At 38.4% G+C, this 13,827-nt stretch overlaps 1 protein-coding gene across 3 annotated transcripts in view; it reads right to left on the reverse strand.

Moving 5' to 3' along the window:
• Positions 1-10,231: 10,231 nt before the first annotated feature.
• Positions 10,232-13,827, reverse strand: part of rbfox3a (RNA binding fox-1 homolog 3a) — a 346,279-nt gene continuing 342,683 nt past the window's right edge. For all 3 annotated transcript variants that reach the window (XM_086016851.1, XM_086016850.1, XM_086016849.1), the window contains one exon: positions 10,232-12,257. In XM_086016851.1, coding sequence (XP_085872977.1) covers positions 12,021-12,257 — 237 coding nt within the window. In that variant the 3' untranslated portion in view covers positions 10,232-12,020. The remainder of the gene's footprint in view (positions 12,258-13,827) is intronic.

Raw genomic sequence — 13,827 nt, forward strand, 5'->3', positions numbered from 1 at the left:
TCAGTTGTTTGCTAAGGTTAACTTGATATGATACAAAGTTCAGTGTTGCAGACGTTCAGGCATTGAAGCAAACCACACGTTGCTAAACATTAAAATGGTGAGTTAACAGTTTAGGAAATAAATCATTAATGGCAATATTTGAGTTAACAACCATACATGGAATAAATATGATTTTACAGTAAAGTAAAATTACATTTCAACATGTACATGGGATTAAATGGAGAGAGCCACGATTGGTTGTTACCTGAGCCCTGAGCAACTGTGATGTCATTTTCAGTCGACAGAAGTGACAAAATGGCCGCCCCAGGAGATGACTAAAAATGGGTGGATTTTGCTGCTTAACTCTTATTCCACAAATGCAATTTGAATCAGAATGCCTTGCTTCAACTAGTGGGCCTGCATAGAACATAACCTTGAAAAAATATGTTTTGTTGACTTCCTCTTTAAAGCTAGACAGGCAGAGTGGTTTGACATGCTTGATTTGATTTTGCTTGTGAAATAAGGCATTCGTTGTAGCGTTTAGGCTTTTTTATTTTCAACCGATATTCAGTATCCAAATGTAACAAAATGTCATCTATCCTTTCAAAACAATAAACAAACGTGGTGGTCAAAAAACTATATCGCTCCTGCTGTCTACTTGCACACCTGCAAACTGATGAGTACTTCCTGCTTAAATCGGTGTATGACCCGATGCAATAGTGACACCTGATGGTCAAATTTTTGACCGACATGTTCACACGCAAAATGGCCCAAACAACCTGTATGCATCTTTCAGCTTTAATGGTGCCTTCACAGATGTGCAAGTCATCCAGGCTATGGTGAACCTCGCATAATTATAACCTTCCAATTCACCAGTAGAATGTTTCAAACAGTTTTTTGAACATTGCTCAACTGTCCCAGTCTTTTGTTGCACTTGTCCTAGCTTTTTTTGGAAAGTGTTGCAGGTAACAAATTCAAAATGAGAATATTTGCAAAAACAAAACAAAAAAAACCATCAGTTTGAACATTAAATATCTTACCTTTGTAGTGTATTGAATTGAATATAGGTATTTACATTTAACACAACATCCTAACTTTACTGGAATTGAGATTTGTACTCTGGTATGTAAATGCCTGCAAATTATTTATACTTTTTTATATTATTTGAGTGGCTAAACACAGCAGATGATGAATATGTCAAGGCATGATCCTGGTGTTGTACTGATACATCTTCTTACAGTATATTAGTTGCTTTTTTAATATGTATTTCAATAGTTAATGACATTGTTTATAGTGTTTGTCACACATTCAATCTGGATGCATATCTCAGAGCTCTATCGTATGTTACGCAACACCCTCCATTTTCTGTTCTCCCCATTCATTGTAAATAGTTCATATCCTTCCAGTCCGATGTTACTTGCTTTGTCATCATCAAGCTAGGTTTCTGATAGGGCAATTATTTAGAATTTATTACATTTACGATGGTAATCTTTAATTTTAATGATTACTTTTATTATAAAGGTTTCTACTATTAAAAATGTATGATTAACAATGCATTTTTACTTTACTAGAACCTCATTTTCCCCATCTCCGTAATATTGCTAAAATTCGTCCAATTCTGTCGAATAGTGATGCAGAAATTTTAATCGACGCGTTTGTTACGTCTCGCCTCGATTATTGTAACGTTTTGCTCTCTGGTCTTCCCATGTCTAGTATTAAAAGTCTGCAGTTAGTCCAAAATGCCGCAGCAAGACTCTTGACAAGGACGAGAAAGTTCGATACTATTACTCCGATATTAGCCAATTTGCATTGGCTCCCAGTCTACTTGAGATGCGATTTCAAGGTTTTGCTACTCACCTACTCGCGGATATTAGCGGCACTACCTCAGTAGAAATGTTTAAAACACGACTTAAGACTTATTTGTACGATTCTGCGTTTAGTTGAACTGTCTGTTTTGGCCTTTTTACTGCCGCTTCTATTTTTTTCTGCCCTCTTTTCCCAGGCTTGGGAAGTAGGTGATGACGACCGAATTGGAGGTTGCCGTTTCGATCCAACAGCGACTGACTGCTACAAGATTGGAGGCTGACCACATCCTCGGAGGCGCTGCTATGGAGATTTCGACATTGACCATTGGGCCCCTGCTCACTGCACCGATGTCATCTTCCTGCAGCACTTCATTTGATTAACTTTCACATCACTTTAACAAACACTGTATAGTACCATAATGTGTGTTCAATGTTGCCCACTCGGCATCCATTGCAGCCTGATCACCCTAGAAGGGGGATTCCCCCATCTGTGGGTCCTTCTTCTGTGGGTCCTTTTTTTTTTAGTTTTTCCTTGCCCTCCTGGGGTTAAGATCAGGGGATGTCGTGTATATGATCTGGTGCATATGTGAAGCCCTTTGAGACTTTCCTGTGATTAAGGGCTGAATCAATAAATTTGACTTGACATTTTCATCAAATATACTAAATTGTCTGACCATGCAGAACTCACAGCCGTGATTGTTATTATTGGGCTACTTTCACTATCAAAGGTCTTATGTTCAACATTTTCAAAGGTTTTAAAGTTCATGTTTTACATTGTGTGCGGTATCTACCCACCTTGAAAGCTTTTTCCACGGTCCGAAAACCCCTGCTCGTCAAGGTTTGGTGTTGAAGCCTTTCCTTTCCAAAAATGAAGGCCAACAAGATTCATGTTCAACTTTAATGACAATATGTCAAAACGCTCCCACAGACAGAAAATATTTATTTGACTTACTTTTTAGATGACTTCGGTCTCCCTGCCACTTTCTTCACATGGGACCATTTGCTACGTTTAGGTGTGTGTACACGTCTATGATATGTAATTGTGTTGATCATGTTACTATATCGTGTGTGTGCACAAGTTAGTCAATTCAAAACACTTATTAATAGTCAAAAAACAAAATGTTGCCATAAATCAAATACAACTAGCCACCAGGCACAGTTGACAATGTTTCCCATGAAAGGAGAAGATAGTGTTCCTGCTGCACTCGCCTTTTAATGGCCCACTAACCTCTCCTTGTGTCCTGGCATAAGGAAGAGGTGTGTTGTCTGTTAGATGTTGCTTTGTCACCTAAACAATTACCTTTCTAACTCAGCTGGTCCTTTTTAAATCTTTAGTGGCCCTTTATTTGGCAGTCAACGTGTTGAAAAGATTCAGTCACATATTAGTCTGAAGGCAGGATCAATCTATTGAGTAAAGAAATGTTTATTAATAATAATTATGGTTGGAATAACTGTAATAATCATTGTGATAATAATGCACCAATATCATAATAAATAGTATTATTAGTTTGGAGCACATTGGGATTCTACAGATAAAGAAAAAAAAAAAAGCTATGTTCATAAGTATTGGGACACCCAAAAAACTTGACTCATTTTATTTTTATCCCCAAGAATTGTCAGACTTTTTAAAACTAATTTGTTATTATCCCGGACCTTTTTACTATTCATTTTAGCAAAGTGGCATACTGAGTAGTATTTAATTGAAATCAATTATTATCCAAACACAGAATCAACTTGAGACCTTCAATCTGCTTAAAACAGTAGAGTGGATAGTCCCCTGTCCAATTACTTTTGACTTGCTGATGATGCATGACTACACGTGATTTTAAATCAAAATTATATTGAAAAAAAAAAAATCACAGAGGCAGAATATGTCCCAACACTTATGCAGTAACTGTACATGCACGCAGGACTGTAGTGAAGATCATGTGTGACTTAGCTGCAAGGTTGGATAGACCTCATAGTCTCCTACTTAAATATTTCTTCATTAAAGCGTGTTGTCAGTATTAATGGTTGCAATTTAATGGAATAGAAGAATGAAAAGGATTCATTAACAGTATGCATAATCTAAATGTAAGTGTAACCCTTGTTTAACTGATGGATAAAGTATGGTTGCTGTTCATTATTATTATTAATAAGTTTAATTTGTCATTGTGGAATACACAGCTCTAACTTGTTTTAAAAAGTGCTATAGTAAGGCAGTTTTATTCTTATAGTTATTATTATTGGTGATAGAGCTCTCATTCAGAGGGATTTTTAAAATAAATATATAGCAAAGCTTGAAGGCAGTTTGAGTGAAGTCCACATCAAATTATGGGCATTCAATTTTAATAGCACCAAACTGCTCGTCTCAAGCTCCTCTAATATGACTTATCTTGCTGTGTGGAGATATGTCCAGAGACATTACATTACAGAATTCAAGAGCTGAGTAAATTGACATATCTGCTCTTCATTACAGTCCTATGTGGAAAAATAGAAAAAAAAAATCCCAAATTGAGTGATGTCACATAAGATTTTGTAGTTCTAGTATACAGTGATACAAAGGCAGAAAAAGAAGATCTGCACATAAGAATACAAAAGCACATTGAAAGCCTCAAATACATTAAAAAAAGACTCAAAACAGATGGACGAATACAACAGCATGGAAGGAAATCATTTTTTTTTTCTTTCTACCATTCAAAACTTTGTGCTTTGGGGATCTGCATAGGACAGGACGGCTGTTGGGGTTTGAGGAGTGTTGGAGGTGTAAAGACCACAGTGTACTAAAAAGCCAAATTGTGTTATGCCTTTTAAAGTGGAAGTTAACCACAACATTTTCTTTATCATAATATGTTCTACGAGCCCCCCCTAGTATAAACACGGCATTATGATTAATATTACATTTGTGGAATATGAGTTAAGCGGCAAGATCCACCTGTTTTTAGCCATCTCAAGTAGGGCCATTTTGCCACTTTCTGTTGATTGAAAGTGACATCACAGGTGCTCAGGGCTCAGGTAATGACCAATCAAGGCTCACCCGTTTTCTGAAGCTCAGCCATGATTGGTCGTTACCTGAGACCTGGGCAACTGTGATGTCATTTTCAGTTGACAACAAATGACAAAATGGCCGCCTCTGACGTTAAAAAGGGGTGGATTTTACTGCCACAAACACCATATTAATCAGAATGTCTGACTAGTGGAGGCAAGTAGAACTTACCCTTTAAGTTTCATTAACCTTGTGATGTACTTTGGAAGTTAAAATCATTTTCATCGTGAACATACATAAAAAATTTAGCTGCAAGAATGTATCACACAATTTTGAGCAAGCTGCAAAATGTTTTGGATATAAAGTAGTATACCGTGGTCTTAGATGCGGAGGTCAGCGGGTTACCAGGGGAGGTAGGTGTGGTTTTGCTATATGGATTGTTTTTAGGGTGTAGCTGGGGTACAAGCGGCGCTTAGCAAGGTCTGGTTGCCTGGACACTTGACAGGATAGCTGCTTTAGGTCTTGCATCTGAGGTATACACAAAATAACACGGGGAACATGTTGCAGACATTGGATAGGAAGCTCAAGGATTTTTCGTCTGGTATGTAGTTTTGGTAAACAGGCGGAAGGCTGTGGAAAAGGTATATTCACCAGGGGGTCAAGGATGGAGATTTTCAAGGTAAAGGACATGGAACATTCTAGCTTGTAGCGTCCTCTCAGAATTACAGGATTTTGCCATGAATGCTTGAATGGAAGCCGCTTCTGTTCCCCTCCCCCCCCAAAAAACGTCTCCAAACAACAATAGTGAGCATTGGGGGTTATATGTAAACAGGATGAAAGTCTTCAACCAATAACAGAAAGAACAGAAAACTTTATCTTAAGAAGAACAAGGCAAAGATCAGAGTAAAACTAGATCTCTGCTTAGATTGACATCGTTAGTTGCTTTCATAGTTTGTTCTTGTTTTGTTTTCTGTTTAGTCTTTAGTCTGGTTTTCTTCTTTTCTTCGTGTCTTTTGTGTTCGGCCCTCCGTTTTCCAGATCCAACTGCCGGTGTGTTACCCCAGTTAAAGTGCTCAGCAGTGGATCGCTGCGGGATGATGGTGGGTAAGCCTTTCATGAAAGATAATCCACTTGACGCACCCACCGCACACATTTTGTGTCAGTCCGTGAAAAGGCTTTCGACCAGAGAACACACCGTCATGCACCGTATGACCCATTAATGTGTCGTGTGCACTTTAAAGATACAAATGCCGCCGCACGGAAGGGATCCATCTCTAGACCCTTTTTCAAACAGTGGCAAAATCTATTAAAGTGGAACACAGAGTACTTGTTCATTGTACAGTGGAGGAGAAAGAAAAGGAGGAGGAGACTTAAGCGTTCTGTGTCATTTTGTGGCAAGAATATCTCCTGTCAGAGATTCCTGAAAGTTCATTGAAAAACCAAAGCACCCTGGGGCTGCTACATTCATCAATGCACAGTGCTCTTTTCAGAGGGTGGACAAAATAACACAAAGACAATTGAATCAAAGTGTTATTAAAGTCTGATTAAATGGTTTACAACTGTGAAGGCATCGACACAGGGCAACAAGCCAATTATCAGAGGTGGGATACCAGTTTTGCTGACGATTGACGAATGACGGGACTCCTTATAAAAATGACGGATTGACCAACGACGGAAGTGGGGTTTCACCCGTCAGTTTAACCGTCACTAACCGCGTCTGTCAGTGACGGACTGAGGGACCGTCACTGACGGTTGTCTGTTTTTCGTACGTTTTTTTTGGGTGACCGATTGACGGGACCAGCTGACTTCTAACGGACAGACTTAACTGGCAATTACAATTCAGTTCGTCATGAACGGACTGACAAATGACGGATGGGTACACTGGCCGCTGACAGACGACGAATGACGGACCAGCAAAATTGAGTAAAATGCCCACCTCTGCCAATTATTAACAAGAACCAAAAGATACATTTGAAATAAGTCACCATCAAACTAAAAAAAACATAAACATTTATTCATCAGCTACAATAACGGCTGCCAATACCTCTGCCAAGGGACTGTTTTCATGACATTTTTGATGCGGGGATTTTTTTCATTTTAATCATAAAGTGAAAAATGATAAAAGCTGCCCTTTTCTATCTCCACAATGGAATTGTTGTATAAACAAGTGGCCACGACAACAAGGTGAGTACCAGGTTTGTATTGCCACAGTATTCCATCTGAGGCAGCTTGGAAGTTAAGGCTACAGGGAAATAAAACAATTGCTACAAACTTATAGTGTTGTTTACCATTGCTCCCTCTTGTCACTCCCTTACAAATGACCAAACATTAATTTGAAGTATGGTGGCTCCAGAGGTTCAAAACCCCCAGGATTTAAAAAAAGATTTTCCAAATGAATGCTTGGAAAACCCCCCCCCCGCTTTAATTGACATGAAAGTTATTTTGTTTAAATGTTAATAAGCCATCATGACGGCTAATTCATTGAGTTTTAGAATTTATATACACAATAAAAAGTATGAAAGCTGAATATTTTGTCCACCCCCTTTTCCTCAGAAAAACATAACTTTCTATTCCTGCACATACCAAACCATAGCACCTTAACAGCACTACGATTCAGGGAAGCTGGAGAAAAAAAAAAAAAAGAATTAAAAAAATAATAAATCTGTATTTCAAAAAAGTCCTTTTCATCTTTCCCTCTGTATTATTCACACGGGACAGTCTGCTCCCAATTCCCTTGTTCTCATCAAATTTGTAAAGCCAGGCAAAGAAAAATTCTAACTGATCCTGCAATGATTAAACATTTCTGTCTCCCCCACTGGCTGCAGGGTGCTGGTGGTCCTTCAGGATGCTTCCCTCCTCCAATTTTCATTCCATCTTTTCCTCTTTTTTCAGATTAGCCGTTGATAATACAGTCAGTCCAGGTCAGTAGAAGTCCAGCATATTATCAGAAACATTTTGCTATATCATTTACACATTTATATCATTTACAGAGCACTGTATTTTTAAATATATATACTGTATATATAAAACAACAACACCTACCTAAAAAGTTCCAAGAGTTTTTGAATTACATTCAGTAGCTGAACTAAAAAAAAAACAAACAAAAAAAAAAACAAAGAAACAAATGAATGTCAACAGAATGAAACATCACACGAGTAGAAACCTCATCATACAGTGACAGTGCATTAAATCCTGCATGGAAGTTGAAAACCAAAGGCAAACTTATTCTCAATAGCTGCAGATCACAAATAGATATATCTATATTCATATATAAATGTTTTTGTCTTCTTACCGGTAATACAATAAATACAACATTAGTAAATGGCTACAACTGACTCTTCGACCATGCCCGACAGCATGTTATTAGTACAATGTTTAAATATAGAAGGATGTCACTAAAGAGAGATTCATATAAATAGAAAGGATTAAAGAGACTCTTAGTAAAACTTTTGTTTTCCTCGACTCCCTTTTTCATCTTCATACAGTTAGACCGAGGAGGTATTTGGACAACGATTTTAGAGAATTTCCAACATTTTGCCTTTGTGCACCACCACAATGGATTAGAAATACAACGATTGAGATGTGATCGATGTGCTGACTTTTGTAATTGAAGCGGTCTCACAAAAATCTAGCATTCACCAATCGATAGCTCCAGACTTGAGGCGGTCACGGGTGCCGAAGGATTTTAATCCAAGCCTTGTAATAAAAAAATATGGTTATATTTGCAAATGATGTCATTTATCCAAATACTATTGAGCTGGTAAAAATGGGGTAATCTGAATAAAATGGATTTTACTCCTAAATGGTAAATTCAATAATTTTATGCAAACGCTACAGTTTGTAGCATTAATTACATTAATTACATTAAATCTGAACGTCTCTACTTTAAACACATCTTGTGTTTTATAAAAAATCTATTGTGATTGGTGTTTAAAAACAAAATCACAAAAACTCATTGTCCAAATATTTCTGTACCTAACAGTCTCTGGCTTTTTTTTTTATTTATTTATTTTTTTTAAATCCTCCACCTTCCATCCCCTCCATCAGATGCTTCAAAGCAGCTCCCATGTCTATTTAATTTGTGCGCTGTCTGGCCCACCCACCAAACCCGACACAATGTATAAAAGTAGTTCACTACACAGCACAGCCACCTCGACCACTACACTACAGCGACATATTTGGTTGTAATGATGGGGGCCCTCCAGCAAACATATCTTGTACCACCCTTGACCTATTCACAGAATGTCCCCTTTCTTTCGTATTTCCATTTGTACAGACTAGTGCAGTGGCACTAATTCATTTTTTTTTTGTGTTTTTTTTTGACATTACAAGACATGCCAGAAAAGTAACAACTACTGCGGTAAGAAGACGACACCGGCTCCTTGTCTTTTGTCCTTCAAGATTTGGAACGTCGTCGCGACCAGCTCCGACCCATCTGAGACACACGCACACACACACGCACGCACCCCCACCCTCTCCCCCCCCACACACACACAAACCTATCAAGCCCTCATTCAGCGGGGCATAAGCCCGATGAAGAAAGGGTGCTCATGGGTGTGAGTGTGTTGTGCAAGGACACATTTTTTTAAACATATCTATTGTATTACACCCATATGCATGTGTATGTATATGTATATACACACACACACACACCCACACACTAGATATACACACGTACATATTCATAATACATACATTAGTCTTTGTTCCTTTTGTAAATCATAAACATAAAAAATTTTACAAAAATAAAATGTTTTATGGTGACCTGTCGACTTGGTCTCTTCCATTCAGCAAGGCTTGTTTTGTTTTCTACAGGGGTGAGAGCCAGCAGCCCCCCTGGCCCCTAATAGACTACTTAGGCTCAATGGTTCAGGCCGTGACCTCAGAGTAGGCCTACAATCATCTTCCGTCCATCCTTCTTTTCCTCCAGGTCGTTTTTTTTCCCCTCCCGATACGACGGCTCCGGAACACACTTTTTGTTTTAGTTGGTCTTTTATGATGTCCCTCTGCTTTCACATTTTTCTTCTCAGTTTTTGATGTCCATCTGTACCCATCACTTTAGAGTTTTATTTACTAAAAGAGAAAAAACAAGTAAGAGTAAATACATTGATGCAGCTACGTTGCAGACAGGAAATATTATTTGTGTTGTAATTAATATTATTTTTCATTTTTACAGCAAAGTTATATAGTCATTAAGCAACAATGGAAAGATTTAGAAAAGAAAATCTGTCTTTTGCAAATTGCTTCAAGATTCTGGAGTGTGTCCATGGCAATTTTTGTCCATTCTTCCACACAACACTACCTGAGGCCAAAGTCACTGATGTTGGATGAGTAGACTTTGCCATTTTGCCATGGCAACCAAAAGGTGTTTCATAGGGTTGAACTCAGGACTTTGCATGGACCTGTCAAGTCCTTCATCACCAAACTCATCCAAGCATGTCTTTTAAAAAAAAAAAAATTGATATATTTTCTAATCAAAACGTACATTCTGTATTTTTAGGCTATAGATATGTTTGATGATTTATTGGCTAGTTCATATGTGTTATCGTCAAAAAGGCTCTTCATACCCTGACCAAACTTAAAGTGAATTTTTATTTGTTGATTGGCTATATTTTAGCTGAAAGGTCAAAGTGGCAAAAGACTGTAATATGTTGTGTTCATGACCTTTTGAAATGTATTCATATCCCAACACTTTGAAGGAATGCAATTACTCGAAAAGGACATTCCAAAGGATTGCGGTATGGCATAACAAGCATAATCCACAACACTCTAATCAACCATGAAGTTAGACAATTGGATATGCCTTTATGTGTCTGCAATTGGCTTGCAACCAGTTCGGGGTATCCCCTCCTCTCGCCCCAAAACAGCTGGCAAAAGCTCCATCTTAAACTATAACCCTAATAAGCACACCTGGGCGTTCCGTCCCGGGGACGGAATGCAAGGGCGCACCGCCAAAAAAGGGTCAAGTGCTTAGCTGTGCTAATAAGGACAAGCGGTATAGAAAATAGATGGACATGGAACCTTTGTGTTGAATATTTTAACACTATGGGCTCTGGTTTCACCGACAGCACAGACAGAAATGGACGGAGCCGTGTTTTGTTGACACGAAAGTCGCTACGGTTTCTTCTTCCTTGACTACAATTTCGGTATATTTGGTCAATCTGCGCATGCCAAAATTTGTTCCGATTGAAGGTGTGATGCATGAACACACGAGTCCTATTTGGATCAGTATTTTTAGTGTGCAGGAAAACAGTACATCCGATCCTAATTTCAATCCGAACTGATTGTATTAAAGAAATGTTGTCCATGTAAATGTAGCCTGGGTTATAATTTCTTGCAAGTTGCACCGGAACAAAAGGCAACTATTTCTCTCTACCCAGCGACGAATGAAGTGCGTGTGTTGGTTGAAGTTGGATCTTCAAAAGGAGCTGCCTGTAAATTCAGCACCACTTTGTAGTTGCTTAGTCCTGCCCCCCTCCTGTGGGACACCGGTGAGAGACAGGACCTGTGGAGCTCTACCAGCGTGTCACCAATCACAGCTGATAACTGCCTCCTCTCGTCTCAGTTTAACAGGCTCACACCCTCCGAGACTTGTTTCATACTCAGAAATGCTGCAGAGAAGAAGCCTCAGAGGATGGAAAGGAAGTGGAGAGCAGCAGGAGCTGAGGGAAAGGCTGGAGGAATTGGGAGGTAACGTGAGCACCATAACCGCCGCTGGGGCTCAGGTATAAACCTGCGAAACAGGTGATCAAGGATGCTTGAGATTGAGACGATGTGACAAAAAAAAAAAAAAAAAAATCACTGCACTAAATATAATGGCTTGAGGAGTCTTTGCACCTGTGACTACCCCTCCCAAACCTACCAACTTCCTGCGCGCTCTTCTTCACCTGCCTACGTGTGAAACTTCTTTCAACAAAGTCCACACAGTGTAGCAAGAACAGAGACAAAGAGCCTTCGAGGTGAACGACGGGGCTTGGCTCGTCAGTCAAGTTTCACAAGACAAGAGTGAACACCGAAAATGAGATCAGAGAGTGGGTGGGCCATCAACCTCCTTAAAAGAACAGACGAGAAAACCTGACAGCTGTCTCTTTAAAGACATCGTATATTGTTATTCACACAGTAAAACATCATAGAAATGTTCGCTTTGTGGAGACTCATAAGTGACTTAATACCAGATGATTTATAAAATATAATTAGCAATCACATTCATAGATAATATACAAAAACAAACAATTCCACATGATAAGGCTAGAGCACACCATTTTTTTTTTTCACAAAACAATATACAATAGAAATAACCCATAATGTGAAAACAGTGGGCGCAGATTTAAAACCTGTGACAAGTCCTCTAAAGTTTCCTGATATGGTTCAGTTGTACTTGAACTTTTCTTCCGTTTGAAAATTGCCGTAACTCTGAGTACGGCTTCATGAAAAATATGTGGCCTTTTAAATTGGCTCCCATGTGGATCCTTTCTGCTTGATTCCGAAGCCTTTTGTCCCGCCCAATCCTACGTGGGACACAATGCTACACACATCATATGTAGGTTCATGAAATAGACCACAAAGGTGCAACAAACCCCAAACACAATTTGAATTTATCCAAGAGGAGATAATTGGAACAAATGCTGCGATTTCACCCCCCGCCTCAGTTAATATTTATTTTTATTTAGTTGAGGATAGATTTTTTTAATCTCCATAAATGCAGGTATGCAGTCATGAAGAAATGAAGGCTCAGGGGTGTAATGTCACTTTCTGATGACGTGTGACACAGTGATGAATGTGCAGGGAGAGATTATTGCTTTTGCTTCTTTCATGATTCAAGCCAATTATTGTCAAGTTAGCCATATTGCACTGGGTGCTATCATTACATTGCAATAACTCAGTTTCCAATGTTAGGACGGCATCACCACCTCCTAGCCAAAAAGAGGACTTAAAGTGGAAGTCAACCCAAACCTTTTTTCTTTACAAGAAAATTTTCCATGCAGACCCATTAGTTGTAACACGGCATTCTGATTAATATTGCGTTTGTGGAATATGAGTTAAGCAGTAAAATCCACCCGTTTTTAGCCATTTTTTCACTTTTGTCGACTGAAAATGACATCACAGTTGCTTTGGGCTCAGCGATCAGCCAATGGCGGGTCACAGGTGGATTTTATTTCTTAACTCATATATTTTATTGCTGAACTCATATTCCACAAACACAACATTAACCATAATTCCATGTTTAGACGAGTGAAAGCGCATAGAACATGTTCTTGTAAATAATATTTTTGGGTTAGCTTCCACTTTAAGAGGTCAATTTTCCCTGGAAGTTTGGTTGAATGTTATACAGCAATTGTTATTGGGTCTTTAGACATAAAGGTTTGGGCTCCACAAATTCTTCCCAACAAGGGACCAGACAATCACATTACTTGATGGGTCAAGGAATTAACTCGATTGATTGAGTTAGGTTTCACAAGAATTGAAGATGGGACCAGGCAATAATGTGCCCGATATCAGCCAGGTTGAACGAGACGAAAAATATAGAAATTGGTCGGAGACAAAATAATCTTAGAAAATACAGAAATTGCTTAAACTTGTGCTGAATTTCTTCATGAAAGTATGAGAAAACATAAGCATTGCATTTCAGACAGAAGTAGACCAGTGGTTTATCAAAACACTTCACAAAGTCTATGTGACCGTTTATACTGTATATAGAAAGACATTCAAATGAAACAAACATTTTCTCGTCATATAAAAGGCTTACATGGCCTGACCCCTTACGAGTGATATACAAAAAAAAGAATCATACCTTAGTTGAATGGATGTATTTTTTTCTTTAGTACACCTCATTGACAATCACTTTTAAAAGCTCATTAATAATGTCTATGGCATTAAAATACATGATACACAATGCACATTGAAACAAAATAGCTATTAAAAAAGTTGAAATGCAAGTACATTTGTCAATCAGTTGTAGTGTAAAGTGCATGGAATAGTGATGATCAAAAAAAAAAAAAGTATATATATACACCCCCACCCACTATACATTGAGAAAAAGCAGGTGATATCCCATCATCACTGACAATGCATTATGCC

This window comes from Filicampus tigris, chromosome 19, assembly GCF_054856515.1.
Source record: "Filicampus tigris isolate MCC_2025a chromosome 19, RoL_Ftig_1.0, whole genome shotgun sequence".
In the NCBI taxonomy this organism is placed as follows: domain Eukaryota; kingdom Metazoa; phylum Chordata; class Actinopteri; order Syngnathiformes; family Syngnathidae; genus Filicampus; species Filicampus tigris.